Source organism: Danio rerio, chromosome 6 (genome assembly GCF_049306965.1).
Source record: "Danio rerio strain Tuebingen ecotype United States chromosome 6, GRCz12tu, whole genome shotgun sequence".
Lineage (NCBI taxonomy): Eukaryota > Metazoa > Chordata > Actinopteri > Cypriniformes > Danionidae > Danio > Danio rerio.
The window spans coordinates 2,667,515-2,680,140 of NC_133181.1; the positions used below are offsets into that span (position 1 = coordinate 2,667,515).

Genomic DNA, 12,626 nt, shown 5'->3' on the forward strand with positions numbered 1-12,626 from the left:
AATTTAATTTAATTTAATTTAATTTAATTTAATTTAATTTAATTTAATTTAATTTTATTTTATTTTATTTTTATGTTTTTATTTTATTATATTTTATTTTTATGTTTTTATTTTATTAAATTTTTTTTTAATGTTTTTATTTTATTATATTTTATTTTATAGTGTTTTTACTGTATTTTGTCCAGAAAAGACGTTAAAAACATCTTTAAAAACATTATATAAATACTGAAAACAGCAGTAATGCTGCAGAAAATTCAACTCAATAAAATTAAATAAAATTAACTTTAACTTTAATTTAACTTTATTTTATTTTATTTTATTTTATTACTGTTTTTTTATTTTATTTTATTTTATTATTTTTTTTTTATTTAGCTTTATTTTACTTACCTTATTTCTAAGGAATGAAATTCCTTTAATTTAATTTCATTTAATTTCATTTCATTATTATTGTTTTTTTACTCTATTTTTTCCCAGAAATCTTAAAAAACATTATATATTATATATTATAAACACTAAAGACAGCAGTAATGCTGCAGAAAATTCACCTTTACACCTTTTTTCAAAGGAATAAAATTTACTTTAAATCTAACTTTTTTATTTTATTTTATTTTATTTTATTATAATAACCAGAAAAGACTTAATTTAAAAACAACATTATACTACAGTGCTCTTGAATGCTTGAGTCTTATGACAAGCATTCATTTAAAAGTGTAAAGTGTACAACTAAAATATCTCCAGTCATGTATACATTACCTAAAAACAGTCCAAACGTTATATAAAACAACCAAATATAAATAAACATTCTAAATATATTCAGTCTAAAATGACTTCTTCTTTGTCCCCCAGGCCTCGTCTCTTGTGAAGGAGTGTATGGAGTATTTAGATCACATGAAGTCCTCAAACTCCCCGATGAGCGTCTGCTGGAGTTCCCTGCATGCATTTGAGCAGCGTTTTCAACATTTCTCACCCCAGCACTTTCAGGACAGGAGCGCCGCCCTGCTGGAGAGGCTTCCGGATGGGATCTGGATGTGGAACGCAGTGCAGACTCAATGCCGAGACATCCGACAGCGGCTCTCCGAGATCCTGCAGGCCGCACACACACACAAGGACAGCCAGGACGAGGCACAATTGAACCCTGTCAGCGGTCAAACCCAAAATAGAGCCGCCGAACAGGGTGATAATGAGACACTGACGTATTTACAGTCTGCAGAGGGATCAAAGTTTGAGCAAGTAATGACTTCAAGCGTGCATGAACAATCTGCATCACGCATTCAACAATCTGTTGAATGCACAGAACAAGAAACAAGACATTTGCATGAAACTAAAGACAAATTACACAATGCCTCAAGCATGCATAATGAATCTACATCACATGCTCAACAATCTGTTCAATGCACAGTCCAAAAAGCCAGTATGTTGCAGGAAACTAATAATACATCACGCAATCCAAGCATGCATAAAGACTCTGCATCACATATTCAGGAATCTGTTCAATGCACAGACCAAAACACAAGTCATTTGCATGAACCTCAAGCTATATCACACCATCCCTCTGACAGAAAGTTAAAAGAGCATCATCATAAACACTCTCACAGTGACGATGATCTCAGAAAATCAGGACGGATCCATAAGTTTGGTCAAACAGCACATTATAAAGTCTTCATCCGCTCTCAAAGTGCAGAATCCTGCTTGCGAGGCTACCGTTATAACATTCCTCTGTGCAAAACCGATGCTGCAGCCTCCTGTGTTGGAGCATCATTAGAAGGACTGAGCTCTGAACTCAATCAGCATGACAGTTTCTGCTCCAGCGCTTCGGGATTCAGCCAAAAGTGCAGCAGTGACTGCGGATCTGAGGATCACGGCTCAGGAGTGAGATGTTCAGATAACGCGTTTACAAAGCAGGAGGAGTCCGTCTGCAAGCCTGAATGTATACTGGAGAACACCAGCACTGCACTGTGAGTCAAACACAGCCTACTGTATATTACCTTCAGTCATTTAGCAGACGCTTTTGTCCTATGCGACTTGCAATTGAGGAAGCATTCAGTCATTCAACAGGTTTAGTGATAGAAGTTTATTTATAAACTAATTTCGAGAGGAGCACGTGCTTATGATTGATCACGGCTGGTCCCACGTTGGCTATCGCATGATTAGGTGAATCATAGGGGCAGGGCTCAACAATAAGGACTGCCCGATGGCCCGGGGCCAGCGTGTGAGATGCTCGGGACAGTAGACAGGATCGTTACTGGCCCGATTGGGCCACTGCTGCCTTGTTACTAAAGTTTAATTTGCCTGTGACTATTTGTCAGTTGCGTGCAAATACAGTTTTAGAATTGAGAAACAGTTCGTATTTTCAAGCCTTCAAATGCTACCTTCTCGGTTCTTCTTATCTGATTGGATGATGTGAGCACGTTATTAGTACAATGAAGAGACAGCAACATGGCGGTAACATCAAATGATGATGTTAAAGGAAAACATTTGTTTCTAACGTCTTGGAAGCAGACATATACCAGGGTACACCACGACAAAAAAAAATTAAGTGATCTTTTGTACAGTTTGCCGTCAGTTTGGCTGGTCTTTAGCCATCTTTTGTTTCAAAACACTTGCTCATTGCACATTTATAATTTTTAAAAAATATTTAAATTCTATATTTACAAACATTTTGATACTTTTTGTTATATTTGTGCCTAAGAAATAGCTATTAACTTTTTTTTGGAGGGGCCAGTGAGAATATTGGCAGGGCAAGTAAAAATCTAAACCATTAGTCCGATTGGGCCAGCAGAAAAAATCCTTAGCGTTGAACCCTGCTTAGGGGAATCGACCAATCCAAATTGGCACAGTAGTCAAGCTCATAACCAGCAGTATATCTCAACATAGCAGTCTCTAATTTGCCATTAGCTCTAAATAAGGGGGGGGGGGATTATAGTGTGAACTCTTAAAAAGAATTATGTCGAATAATATTGATTTATTTCCCAGAGATGGGTTGCGGCTGGAAGGGCATCCGCTGCGTAAAAACTTGCTGGACAAGTTGGCGGTTCATTCCGCTGTGGCGACCCCGGATTAATAAAGGTACTAAGCCGACAAGAAAATAAATAAATGAATGAAACCATGAATTCTGCTGTGAACCAAAATATCCTGAAGGAGAATATCCATCTGTTAGTGACCTCAAGTAGAAGCGAACTTGGGTTTTGCAGCAGAGCAACGACCCAAAGCACACCAGCAAGTCCACCTCTGAATGCCAGAGGAAAAACCTAATGAAGACTTTGGAGTGGCCTAGTCAAAGTCCTGACCTGAATCCAATTAAGATGCGGCAACATGACCTTAAAAAGCCACTTCATGCTTTAAGACCCTTAAATATGGCTGAATAATAGCAATTCAGCAAAAATGAGCAGGCCAAAGTTCCTTCATTTGTAACAGACTCATTGCGAGTTATAAAAGATGCTTGATTTCGGTTGTTGTCGTTATTAGGCTTTGGGGGCAAACACTTTTTCACAAAGGGCTATTTAGTTTTACATTTAGCTTTTCCTTAATTATGAAAACCTTCACTTCAAAACCTCATGATGCATTTACGTGTTATGATTGACTATTATTTAAGTCATGGCAAACACTTTTTCACACCACTGTATATATATATGCAGCTGAAATTATTAGTTCCTGATTTATTAGCCCAACAGTTTATTTTTTTCCCAGTTTCTGTTTAACGGAGAGAAGATTTCAACACATTTTTAAACATAATAGTTTTAATAACTCATCTTTAATAACTGATTTATTTTATCTTTGCCATGTTGACAGTAAATAATATTAGACTAGATATTCTTCAAGACACTTCTATACAGCTTAAAGTTACATTTAAAGGCTTAACTAGGTTAATTAGGGTAACTAGGCAGGTTAGGGTAGTTAGCCAAGTTATTCTTTTACGATAGTTTGTTCTGCAGACTATCGGGGAAAAAATTGCTTAAAGGGGCTAATAATATTGTCCCAAAAATGGTGTTTAAAAAATTAAAAACTGCTTTTATTCTAGCTGAAATAAAACAAATAAAACTTTTTCCAGAAGAAAAAATATTATCAGACATACTGTGAACATTTCTTTGTTATATATACTGTACGTCTACCAGAAACTACCAGAAATGTTGCTATTTTTCTCTCGTTCCGCATGAGATATAATAAATGAAGATGTCATTGTAGCTATGCCAGATAAATGATGAACGCCACAATCTGAGACTATAATATTTATGCATCAGTCAAATAATAAAGATTTCTGTGTATTACTAAAGTTGAAAATGCTGTAATATTTAACACATATTCATGATCTAAAACATGAAACACTTACATATGCAGAAAAAATATGTCAAATCAGTAAGGGAGGTAATTACTTTTTCACACCACTGTAGGCTATACGATGATTCCTATTGAGCGTTATTGATGTGAAGTCATATTCTGAATAATGAACTTCGTGTTCAGGCTCTTACTGTATGCGTGGTTGTGTGTTTTGTGTCAGTAAACTGCAGCGGATCATGCAGGAGTTGTTGCAGACGGAGCAGGAGTATGTTCGGGCTCTGGCGTATGTGGTGGAGAACTATATGCCGGAGCTGGAGCGTCCCGACGTGCCGCAGGACCTGCGCGGACAGAGAGGATTAATCTTCGGGAATCTGGAGAAGCTGCGAGATTTTCACCAACATCACTTTATTCAGGAGCTGGAGCTCTGTCTGGAAAAGCCCTTCAGTGTGGGACGCTGCTTCCTAAAACACGTGAGCCCTCCACACAATTACACATGCAAAACATCTGTAATCCAAACACACACACACACACACACACACACACACACACACACACACACACACACAAACCCACTTTATATTCTTGTGGAAGTTATTTATGCTGTTTTAAAGGATTTAGAAATTAGTTTAATGATATTTAAGGATTAAAGTGTGGCTAAAAATAGAAATCAGTAGGGGGGCAAACACTTTTTCACACCACTGTTTATACTGTATATAATGAAACGTCAACCAGAAACTACCTTAAACATCACTGTTTTTCTCTGGTTTTACTTGAGATACAATGACTGAAGATGTCATTGCAGCTATGCCAGATTAATAATGAACCCCACAATCTGAGACTAATATTTATCTATGCATTAGTCTAAAATTAAAGATTTACGTTTATTTATAATGTTGAAAAATCCAGAAAAAATGTTAAACAAAACAAAACATACAAATATTTGATACATATTCATGCTTTGAAACATTAAAGTGTGACAAACATGCAGAAAAGAGGAAGTCAGTAAGGGGCAAACACTTTTTCACACAAACAAATGAATATTCAACTCAAATCCAAAGGCATCACCCTAATTTTGGAGAAAGAAATTAGGAAATTACTTCAGTATGAAGATAACATTAGTCAAAGACAACACAAGTAAACACATCATGCATAAACATAAAGACAGGTTTTTATTATTGAGGCAAAAAATAGAAAACTACACCAGCAAGTCCACTTCAGAATGGCTGAAGAAAAACAAAATGAAGATTTTGGAGTGGCCTAGTCAAAGTCCTGACCTGAATGCAATTGAGATGCACGACCCTAAAAATGCGATTCATGCTTGAAAACACTCCAATGTGGTTTAACTATCAATGTGACAGTACCAGACTTACTGAAAAATACTAAAAATATTATCTTTATACTATCTTCACACAAAGAACCACAAACCATGCTGCGTCCATAATTTATTTTATTTTTTTTTTTGCAGAAAGAAAGTTTCGGTCTTTACGCCTTATATAGCAAGAACAAGCCTCGCTCAGAGAACCTGCTCATCCAGCACGGCAAAGACTTCTTTAAGGTGAGAAATAAACTCCGTCTCTCCCCAATACTAATCTGATGTTTTTAGACACATGCATTTGTGTTTTTTTTATATTAGGGATATGCATTATGATCTCCTATAGAAAATATGACCTTTTTGTTTACAATTGAATTATGATCGATACAAAAAAGAAAACAACTAAGTTTTTTATACATTTTTATATTGGATTTAGGGAAAAATTATAGTTTCTGATTTAATTTAGAGACATTTCGTCTTGAAAATATTGACCAGTCCAGTATTAGGATGCGCGCTGCAACATAAATGGTAATAATGTAATGTTAATAATCTGCATGGGCAGCTCCTTCTTGTTGCAAAATATTAACAGAGACAAAATCCTTCTTTTAATTGAAAAAACAAGAGTTTTTATTTATTTTTTTAGGAGTTAAATACTTGCATAATACACTTATTCTGAGTGTGTGTCCGTGTATGTTTTGCAGCAGAAGCAGCAGCTGCTGAAGGATGCTCTGGACTTGTCTTCATATCTGCTGAAGCCGGTGCAGCGCATCAGCAAATACAGCCTGCTGCTGCAGGATCTGCTGCGTGAGTGTGAGTGTGTGACAAATGCAGAACTGCAGCGCACAGAAATACACACCGCTTTAAACATCATCCAGTTCCAGCTGCGGCACGGAAACAATCTGCTCGCCATGGACGACATCTACGGCTGCGATGTGAGACACACACACACACACACACACACACACACACACGCACTATGTCCATTAAAGTCAACACGAGTGAAATTATTTATTTGTGCACATCATTTCACATTGGTTGGTTTCCAATCTTGAATAAAACAAAATTTCACTGTGATAAGTGATTAGCTGACTTTACTTTAAAAAGTGAGCAAACCCATTGCTTTTAAAGTGATTAGTTGACTTCATTTTAAAAAGGGGGGATTTGGCCGCTGCTTAAATGAGCAAACCCATTGCTTTTCAATTAGTTGATTTTTTTAAAAGTAATTAAAATCTGTTGCTTTTAAAGCGAGTCGTTTACTTTACTTTAAAAAGTAAGTGAACCTATTGCTTTAAAATAATTAAGTGTGCATAATTGTAAAAAAAATTAAGCCAACTTAACTGCATGTTACAACATGTTTACTCACTTTTTAAAAGTAAATTAACTTGCTTTTTACAGTATAGGAATTGAAGGGTTACTAAAAGACATAAAAAGACAAATAAAAAATAAACAGTAAACAAATAAAAGATTGAAAAATATGTAAAAACAAATTCTAAATATTGATTTATTTTATAAAATAATATTTAACTGATATATATATATATATATATATATATATATATATATATATATATATATATATATATCAAATTATGTTTAACAGTGCAGGAAAATTTTCACAGTATGTCTGATAATATTTTTTCTTCTGGAGAAAGTTTTATTTGTTTTGTTTCGGCTAGAATAAAAGCAGTTTTTTAATTTTTTGAAAACCATTTTAAGGTTAAAGTTATTTGCCTATTTAAGCTATTTAAGCTATTTGTTTGATAGTCTACAGAACAAACCATCGTTATACAACAACTTGCCTAATTATCCTGACCTGCCTAGTTAACCTAATTAACCTAGTTAAGCCTTTAAATGACACTTTAGGCTGTATAGAAGTGTCTTGAAGAATATCTAGTCAAATATTATTTACTATTATCATGGCAAAGATAAAATAAATCAATTATTAGAGATGAGTTATTGAAACCATTATGTTTAGAAATGTGTTGAAAATAATCTGCTCTCCGTTAAACAGAAATTGGTGAAAAAAATAAACGGGGGGGCTAATAATTCTGACTTCAAATGTATATATATATATATATATATTTATTATTATTATTATTTATTATTATTATTATTTATTTATTTATTTATTTATTTATTTATTTATTTATTTATTTTGCCAAATAAACATTTCTGGCTTTTACTTAGTTGTTTTATCTGGCTTTGTGCATTTAATAACAATTAAATGATAAAAATGTCATTAACAGCAACTGTGAAGACATTTAAAATGAATAATCTCATTGTAGTAAGTATTGAAGGGTTATTACAAAATTGCCATAAATTTATTTAGTAAACAAGTAAATAAATAAACATTAAAGCTAAATAAATCATTAAACAATAAATAAATGTTTATTAAAATGTAAACAAGAAAGAAAAATTAAACATTTAATCAATATACTGTAAATGAAAGGTAGAAATATGTAAAAAAAATTAGTGAATGAAAGCACATTACAAGATTAAATATATGTAAACAACAAACTGTAAAATAATATTATTTATAAAAGTTTCAATTAACACTAGAACAAATACTATATTGTACATAAATAGTATTGAAATAACGCTGACTCTATTTTTAAAAATACTACAGAAGTTAGTCAATGCGTTAGTGTTTTGAACCATACTATAGTACTTAAATGAATCTGTTGTGGTAATTCCAACACACCGACTAAAATAATATAAACAAATATAAACAAATGATTCAACATTATTGTTTTCTACATACATAGTGTTTATTATACTACAATACACCACAGTTTACGATAGTAAAAACTAAAATAAACTACAGTATTTATTGGCTTAGTCTCTTTATTAATCAGGGGTCACCACAGCGGAATGAACCGCCAACTTATCTAGCATATGTTTTATGCAGCAGATGCCCTTCCAGCTGCAACCCATCTCTGGGAAACACCCATACACTCTCATTCACACACATACTGTACACTACGGACAATTTAGCCTACCCAATTCCCCTATAGCGCATGTGTGTGGACTGTGGGGGGAAAAGGAGCACCCAGAGGAAACCAACACAGGGAGAACATGCAAACTCCCTACAGAAACGATAAATGGCCCAGCTGAGGTTCGAACTAGCGACCTTCTTGCTGTGAGGTGACAGCGATACCCACCTCGCCACCCAAATGATATTTAAATAACATTAAATCTATTAAGTTTACAGAACTAGGCTCTAAAAAGCAGCCTGTAATTATGAATGGGAAACGCATGTTATGGCAAGAGTCACTATTGCACACACTGAGGGTTCGTCGTTGAATAAAAGACTGTGTGTTCAACTTCAATGCTGGCTTTGTGCTTTCTGGATGATGAAATGCCAAAGATTTACACTGACGGAGCAAAATAAACCCAGTGTAAACATCAGAAAATCACACTCACTCACACACTTACAACAACATGCAACAGAGAGTGTAAATGAGGATACTCAGAGAGAAGTGTAGCTTGTCATAATGCCATGTAGAATATAATAAGACAGTATAGAGAATTGAGTTCAGTTTTACCTTGAATATCAAATGAGTATGCTTAGCAAGTGGATTATAGGTGCAGCTTGCGTAAAAAGGTGAACATATTTTTATAGGTCAGGATGGCGATGCCCACATCACACACACACACACACACACACACACACACACACTGTAATTAGAAAGATAAATCGGTCATGAATTTATTTTCAGAGGGTGCTTTAAATGGGACAGAAGTTCAGTGGGTGCAGAAAATAAAAGATAACCAGTAATGACTAGTACACTCCCTCCATCCACATATGAAAAGAAAATACTGTAGTACTTTATAGTAAATACTGTAGTGTATGGGTGATGCAGTGGCGCAGTTGAATGTGCTTTTGCCTCACAGCAAGAAGGTCGCTGGGTCGCTGGTTCGAACCTTGGCTTGGCTCGGCTCAGTTGACGTTTTTTGAGGAGTTTGCATGTTCTCCCTGTGTTCGCGTGGGTTTCCTCCGGGTGCTCCGGTTTCCCCCACAGTCCAAAGACATGCGGTACAGATGAATTGGGTAGACTAAATTGTCCGTAGTGTATGAGTGTGTGTATGAATGACTGTGTGGGTGTTTCCCAGAGTTGGGTTGTGGCTGGAAGGGCATCCGCTGCATAAAAACGTGCTGGATAAGTTGGCGGTTCATTCCGCTGTGGCGACCCCGGATTAATAAAGAGACTAAGCTGACAAGAAAATGAATGAACTGTAGTGTTTTTAAAACCATGTTATAGTAAAGTACTTTAGTAAATCTGTTCGGGTTATTCTGTAGGTGCTACGATAACAGAACATCTATAGTATTATAAATTAATGGACCAATCTGTAGTTTTCTACGACTATATGGTACAACAATGGTACGCTGTCTTCCTTCTGGAGGTATGCGGAGGAATCAAATATGTCATATGTACATGCTACATATATTTCAAAACTGATCAAAAATGATTTATATATGAATATGATGACATGTAGCCTACATTTCTGAGGTCCAGGCAACATTTCCAGGTGTTGATGAATTGGCTACTATATGTTAATACTTCACATTTAAGTACAGGAGTTTTTTTTTTTTTTTTACTTTTTAAGAACAGTAATCTTTCCATTTTAACTTTTAAAAGCACATTTTAATTTCACCATTGGTGTTTTATTTCTATTTGTTTTTTTGTTTTTGTTTTTTTTTTTACATATAAGCACAGTACAGTGCTAATGTTCAAACTATTTATAATGTTAAAGTGGCTGACAATAATAAATATTTATAATTATAACAATTAATCTGCCTCGTTTTTGAACTGTGCAGTGCTGCAGCTGCTTCATCAGGCCTACTACTCTATACTGTATTTCAGTACTGCATATTATGGTGGTACTTGGAGAGGCAATTCTTTTCTAAGGTGGTACTTGATGAAAAAAGTTTGAGATCCACTGTGTTACAATATTATACTACAATACAAGCTTGTAATAAATACAGTAATACACTTTACTATAATATGATTCAAATGTTTTGAATTTACTATAAATTACTATAGGCGAAGCAGTGGCGCAGTAGGTAGTGAAGGCTGCTGGGTCGCTGGTTCGAACCTCGGCTCAGTTGGTGTTTCTGTGTGGAGTTTGCATGTTCTCCCTGCGTTCACGTGGGTTTCCTCCGGGTGCTCCGGTTTCCCCCACAGTCCAAACACATGCGGTACAGGTGAATTGGGTAGGCTAAATTGTCCGTAGTGTATGAGTGTGTGTGGATGTTTCCCAGAGATGGGTTGCGGCTGGAAGGGCATCCGCTGCGTAAAAAAACTTGCTGGATAAGTTGGCGGTTCATTCTGCTGTGGCGACCCCGGATTAATAAAGGGACTAAGCCGACAAGAAAATTAATGAATTAATAAATTACTATAGTATTTAATTTAATTTACTTTACTATTTAATTTAATTTAATATAGTATTTTTACTATATAACCCTACTGTTCTCTGCTGGTGGAAGGACCTGCTCAATTTAACCTTAATTCAACACTTAACTTACACTTTAAGGGATTATGTGCATTAGCGGTTGTTATCACAGGAAAAAAGCCTGACAAGTTTATCAGCAGCTTATGTAAGATTAAAGGGCTTTATTCTGCGAAAACAACAGTCTATATGTACATTATCCCACTTATCACAATGCTAGCCATGAAACTAGTAGACAACAAAAACATTGATTTGAGCTAAAATAACTAACTAGTTCTTCAACAAATGGCTGAATGCAGCCTATACTAACCTATTTAATATTCAAGATGGCACTTAACAGTCAAAAACAGCGATATGACAGACAAGTTTATGTATATGTTTATTAATGATCAAGATGATTTGTAGCACCCAGATAGGTCTGTGTTATTAGTGTGATTAGTTGGCATTGGAGAACAACATACCTTGAAACGTCATGATGGACCAATCAGAATCAAGTATTCCAGAATGCCTTATAATAAAGTATTTGATTCTTATATTCTATTCTGTCCCATCCTCCTATAAAGAACCCTTGGGACTAGTGATATTGCATAGTGCTTGTTTAATTTTGTCTTTTTTATTGATTTTGATTGCTTCAGAGCATCCCTTGTGTACAACCTCTGCTGGAATAGTTGGCAGTTCATTCCACAGTGGCGACCCCTGATAAATAACGGGGCAAAGCCAAAGGAAAATGAATGAAAAATAATAATAAGCTGACACTGCTCTGAAAATAAGTGTTTTGGTTGTGTGCAGGTGAATCTGAAGGAGCAGGGTCAGCTGATCCGTCAGGACGAGTTTCTGTTGACCTTCAGGAAGAAGAAATGTTACCGTCACATTTTCCTCTTCCAAGATTTGATCCTCTTCAGCAAAACTCGCAAAACTGACGTCGGAAACGACACGTACATCTACAAACAGTCCTTCAAGGTAATGCACCGCAGCCCAGAGCATTGAAAAGTTGGCCATGATACAGTACATTGACACCAATGCATTCACTTATAAATCATAGACAGCGTTGAGTTGTTTTGTGCTGCCTGATCTCACAAGGAAGCATACCTGTTTTGAGTTTTGTCATTTTAATAGCTAATTCGTACGAGTTCAGTTTAACAGAAATGTATGATTTTTAAACAACCCAAGCTCATTCTGGAAACGTAGCCCCGTAGACGTTTCTGGAGACCGCGATTTACGTGACCAGGTACGTATGGCCGCGTTTAGTTTTTTTCGAGCGAACGCTGCGGGGCGGTGTGGCGCCGCTCTGCTCCTCTTTTTTGCGCTCGCTGGCCGACGGCTCGCCTCCGAGTGGAGGGCTTTCCCGATGCAACCAGTTTGTCCGCTTAGCTCACAGCGTTGCGTCGGCGGAGCGGAGGCCCCGGAGGAGGAGCCGGCCGCTGAGACGACGACCGGGATCGAGTCCGGGGAGCAGCGGTTCCAGAAAACAGGTAAGATGAAAAACGGAATCCAAAAAATAAGGGCGAGAATGCGGCGGGATCCAAAAACGGGGTTGAAATCGAAGACGAGGGCTTTTGCTTTTTTTTTTTTTTTTCTGGACGGCTTT

At 35.9% G+C, this 12,626-nt stretch overlaps 1 protein-coding gene across 3 annotated transcripts in view; it reads left to right on the plus strand.

Moving 5' to 3' along the window:
* The window catches only part of quob (quattro b), an 85,242-nt gene that overhangs the window by 60,070 nt on the left and 12,546 nt on the right, over positions 1-12,626 (plus strand). For all 3 annotated transcript variants that reach the window (XM_073952576.1, XM_068221648.2, NM_001004109.2), the window contains exons 14-18: positions 847-1,955; positions 4,496-4,745; positions 5,741-5,830; positions 6,289-6,519; positions 11,828-11,998. In XM_073952576.1, coding sequence (XP_073808677.1) covers positions 847-1,955; positions 4,496-4,745; positions 5,741-5,830; positions 6,289-6,519; positions 11,828-11,998 — 1,851 coding nt within the window. The remainder of the gene's footprint in view (positions 1-846; positions 1,956-4,495; positions 4,746-5,740; positions 5,831-6,288; positions 6,520-11,827; positions 11,999-12,626) is intronic.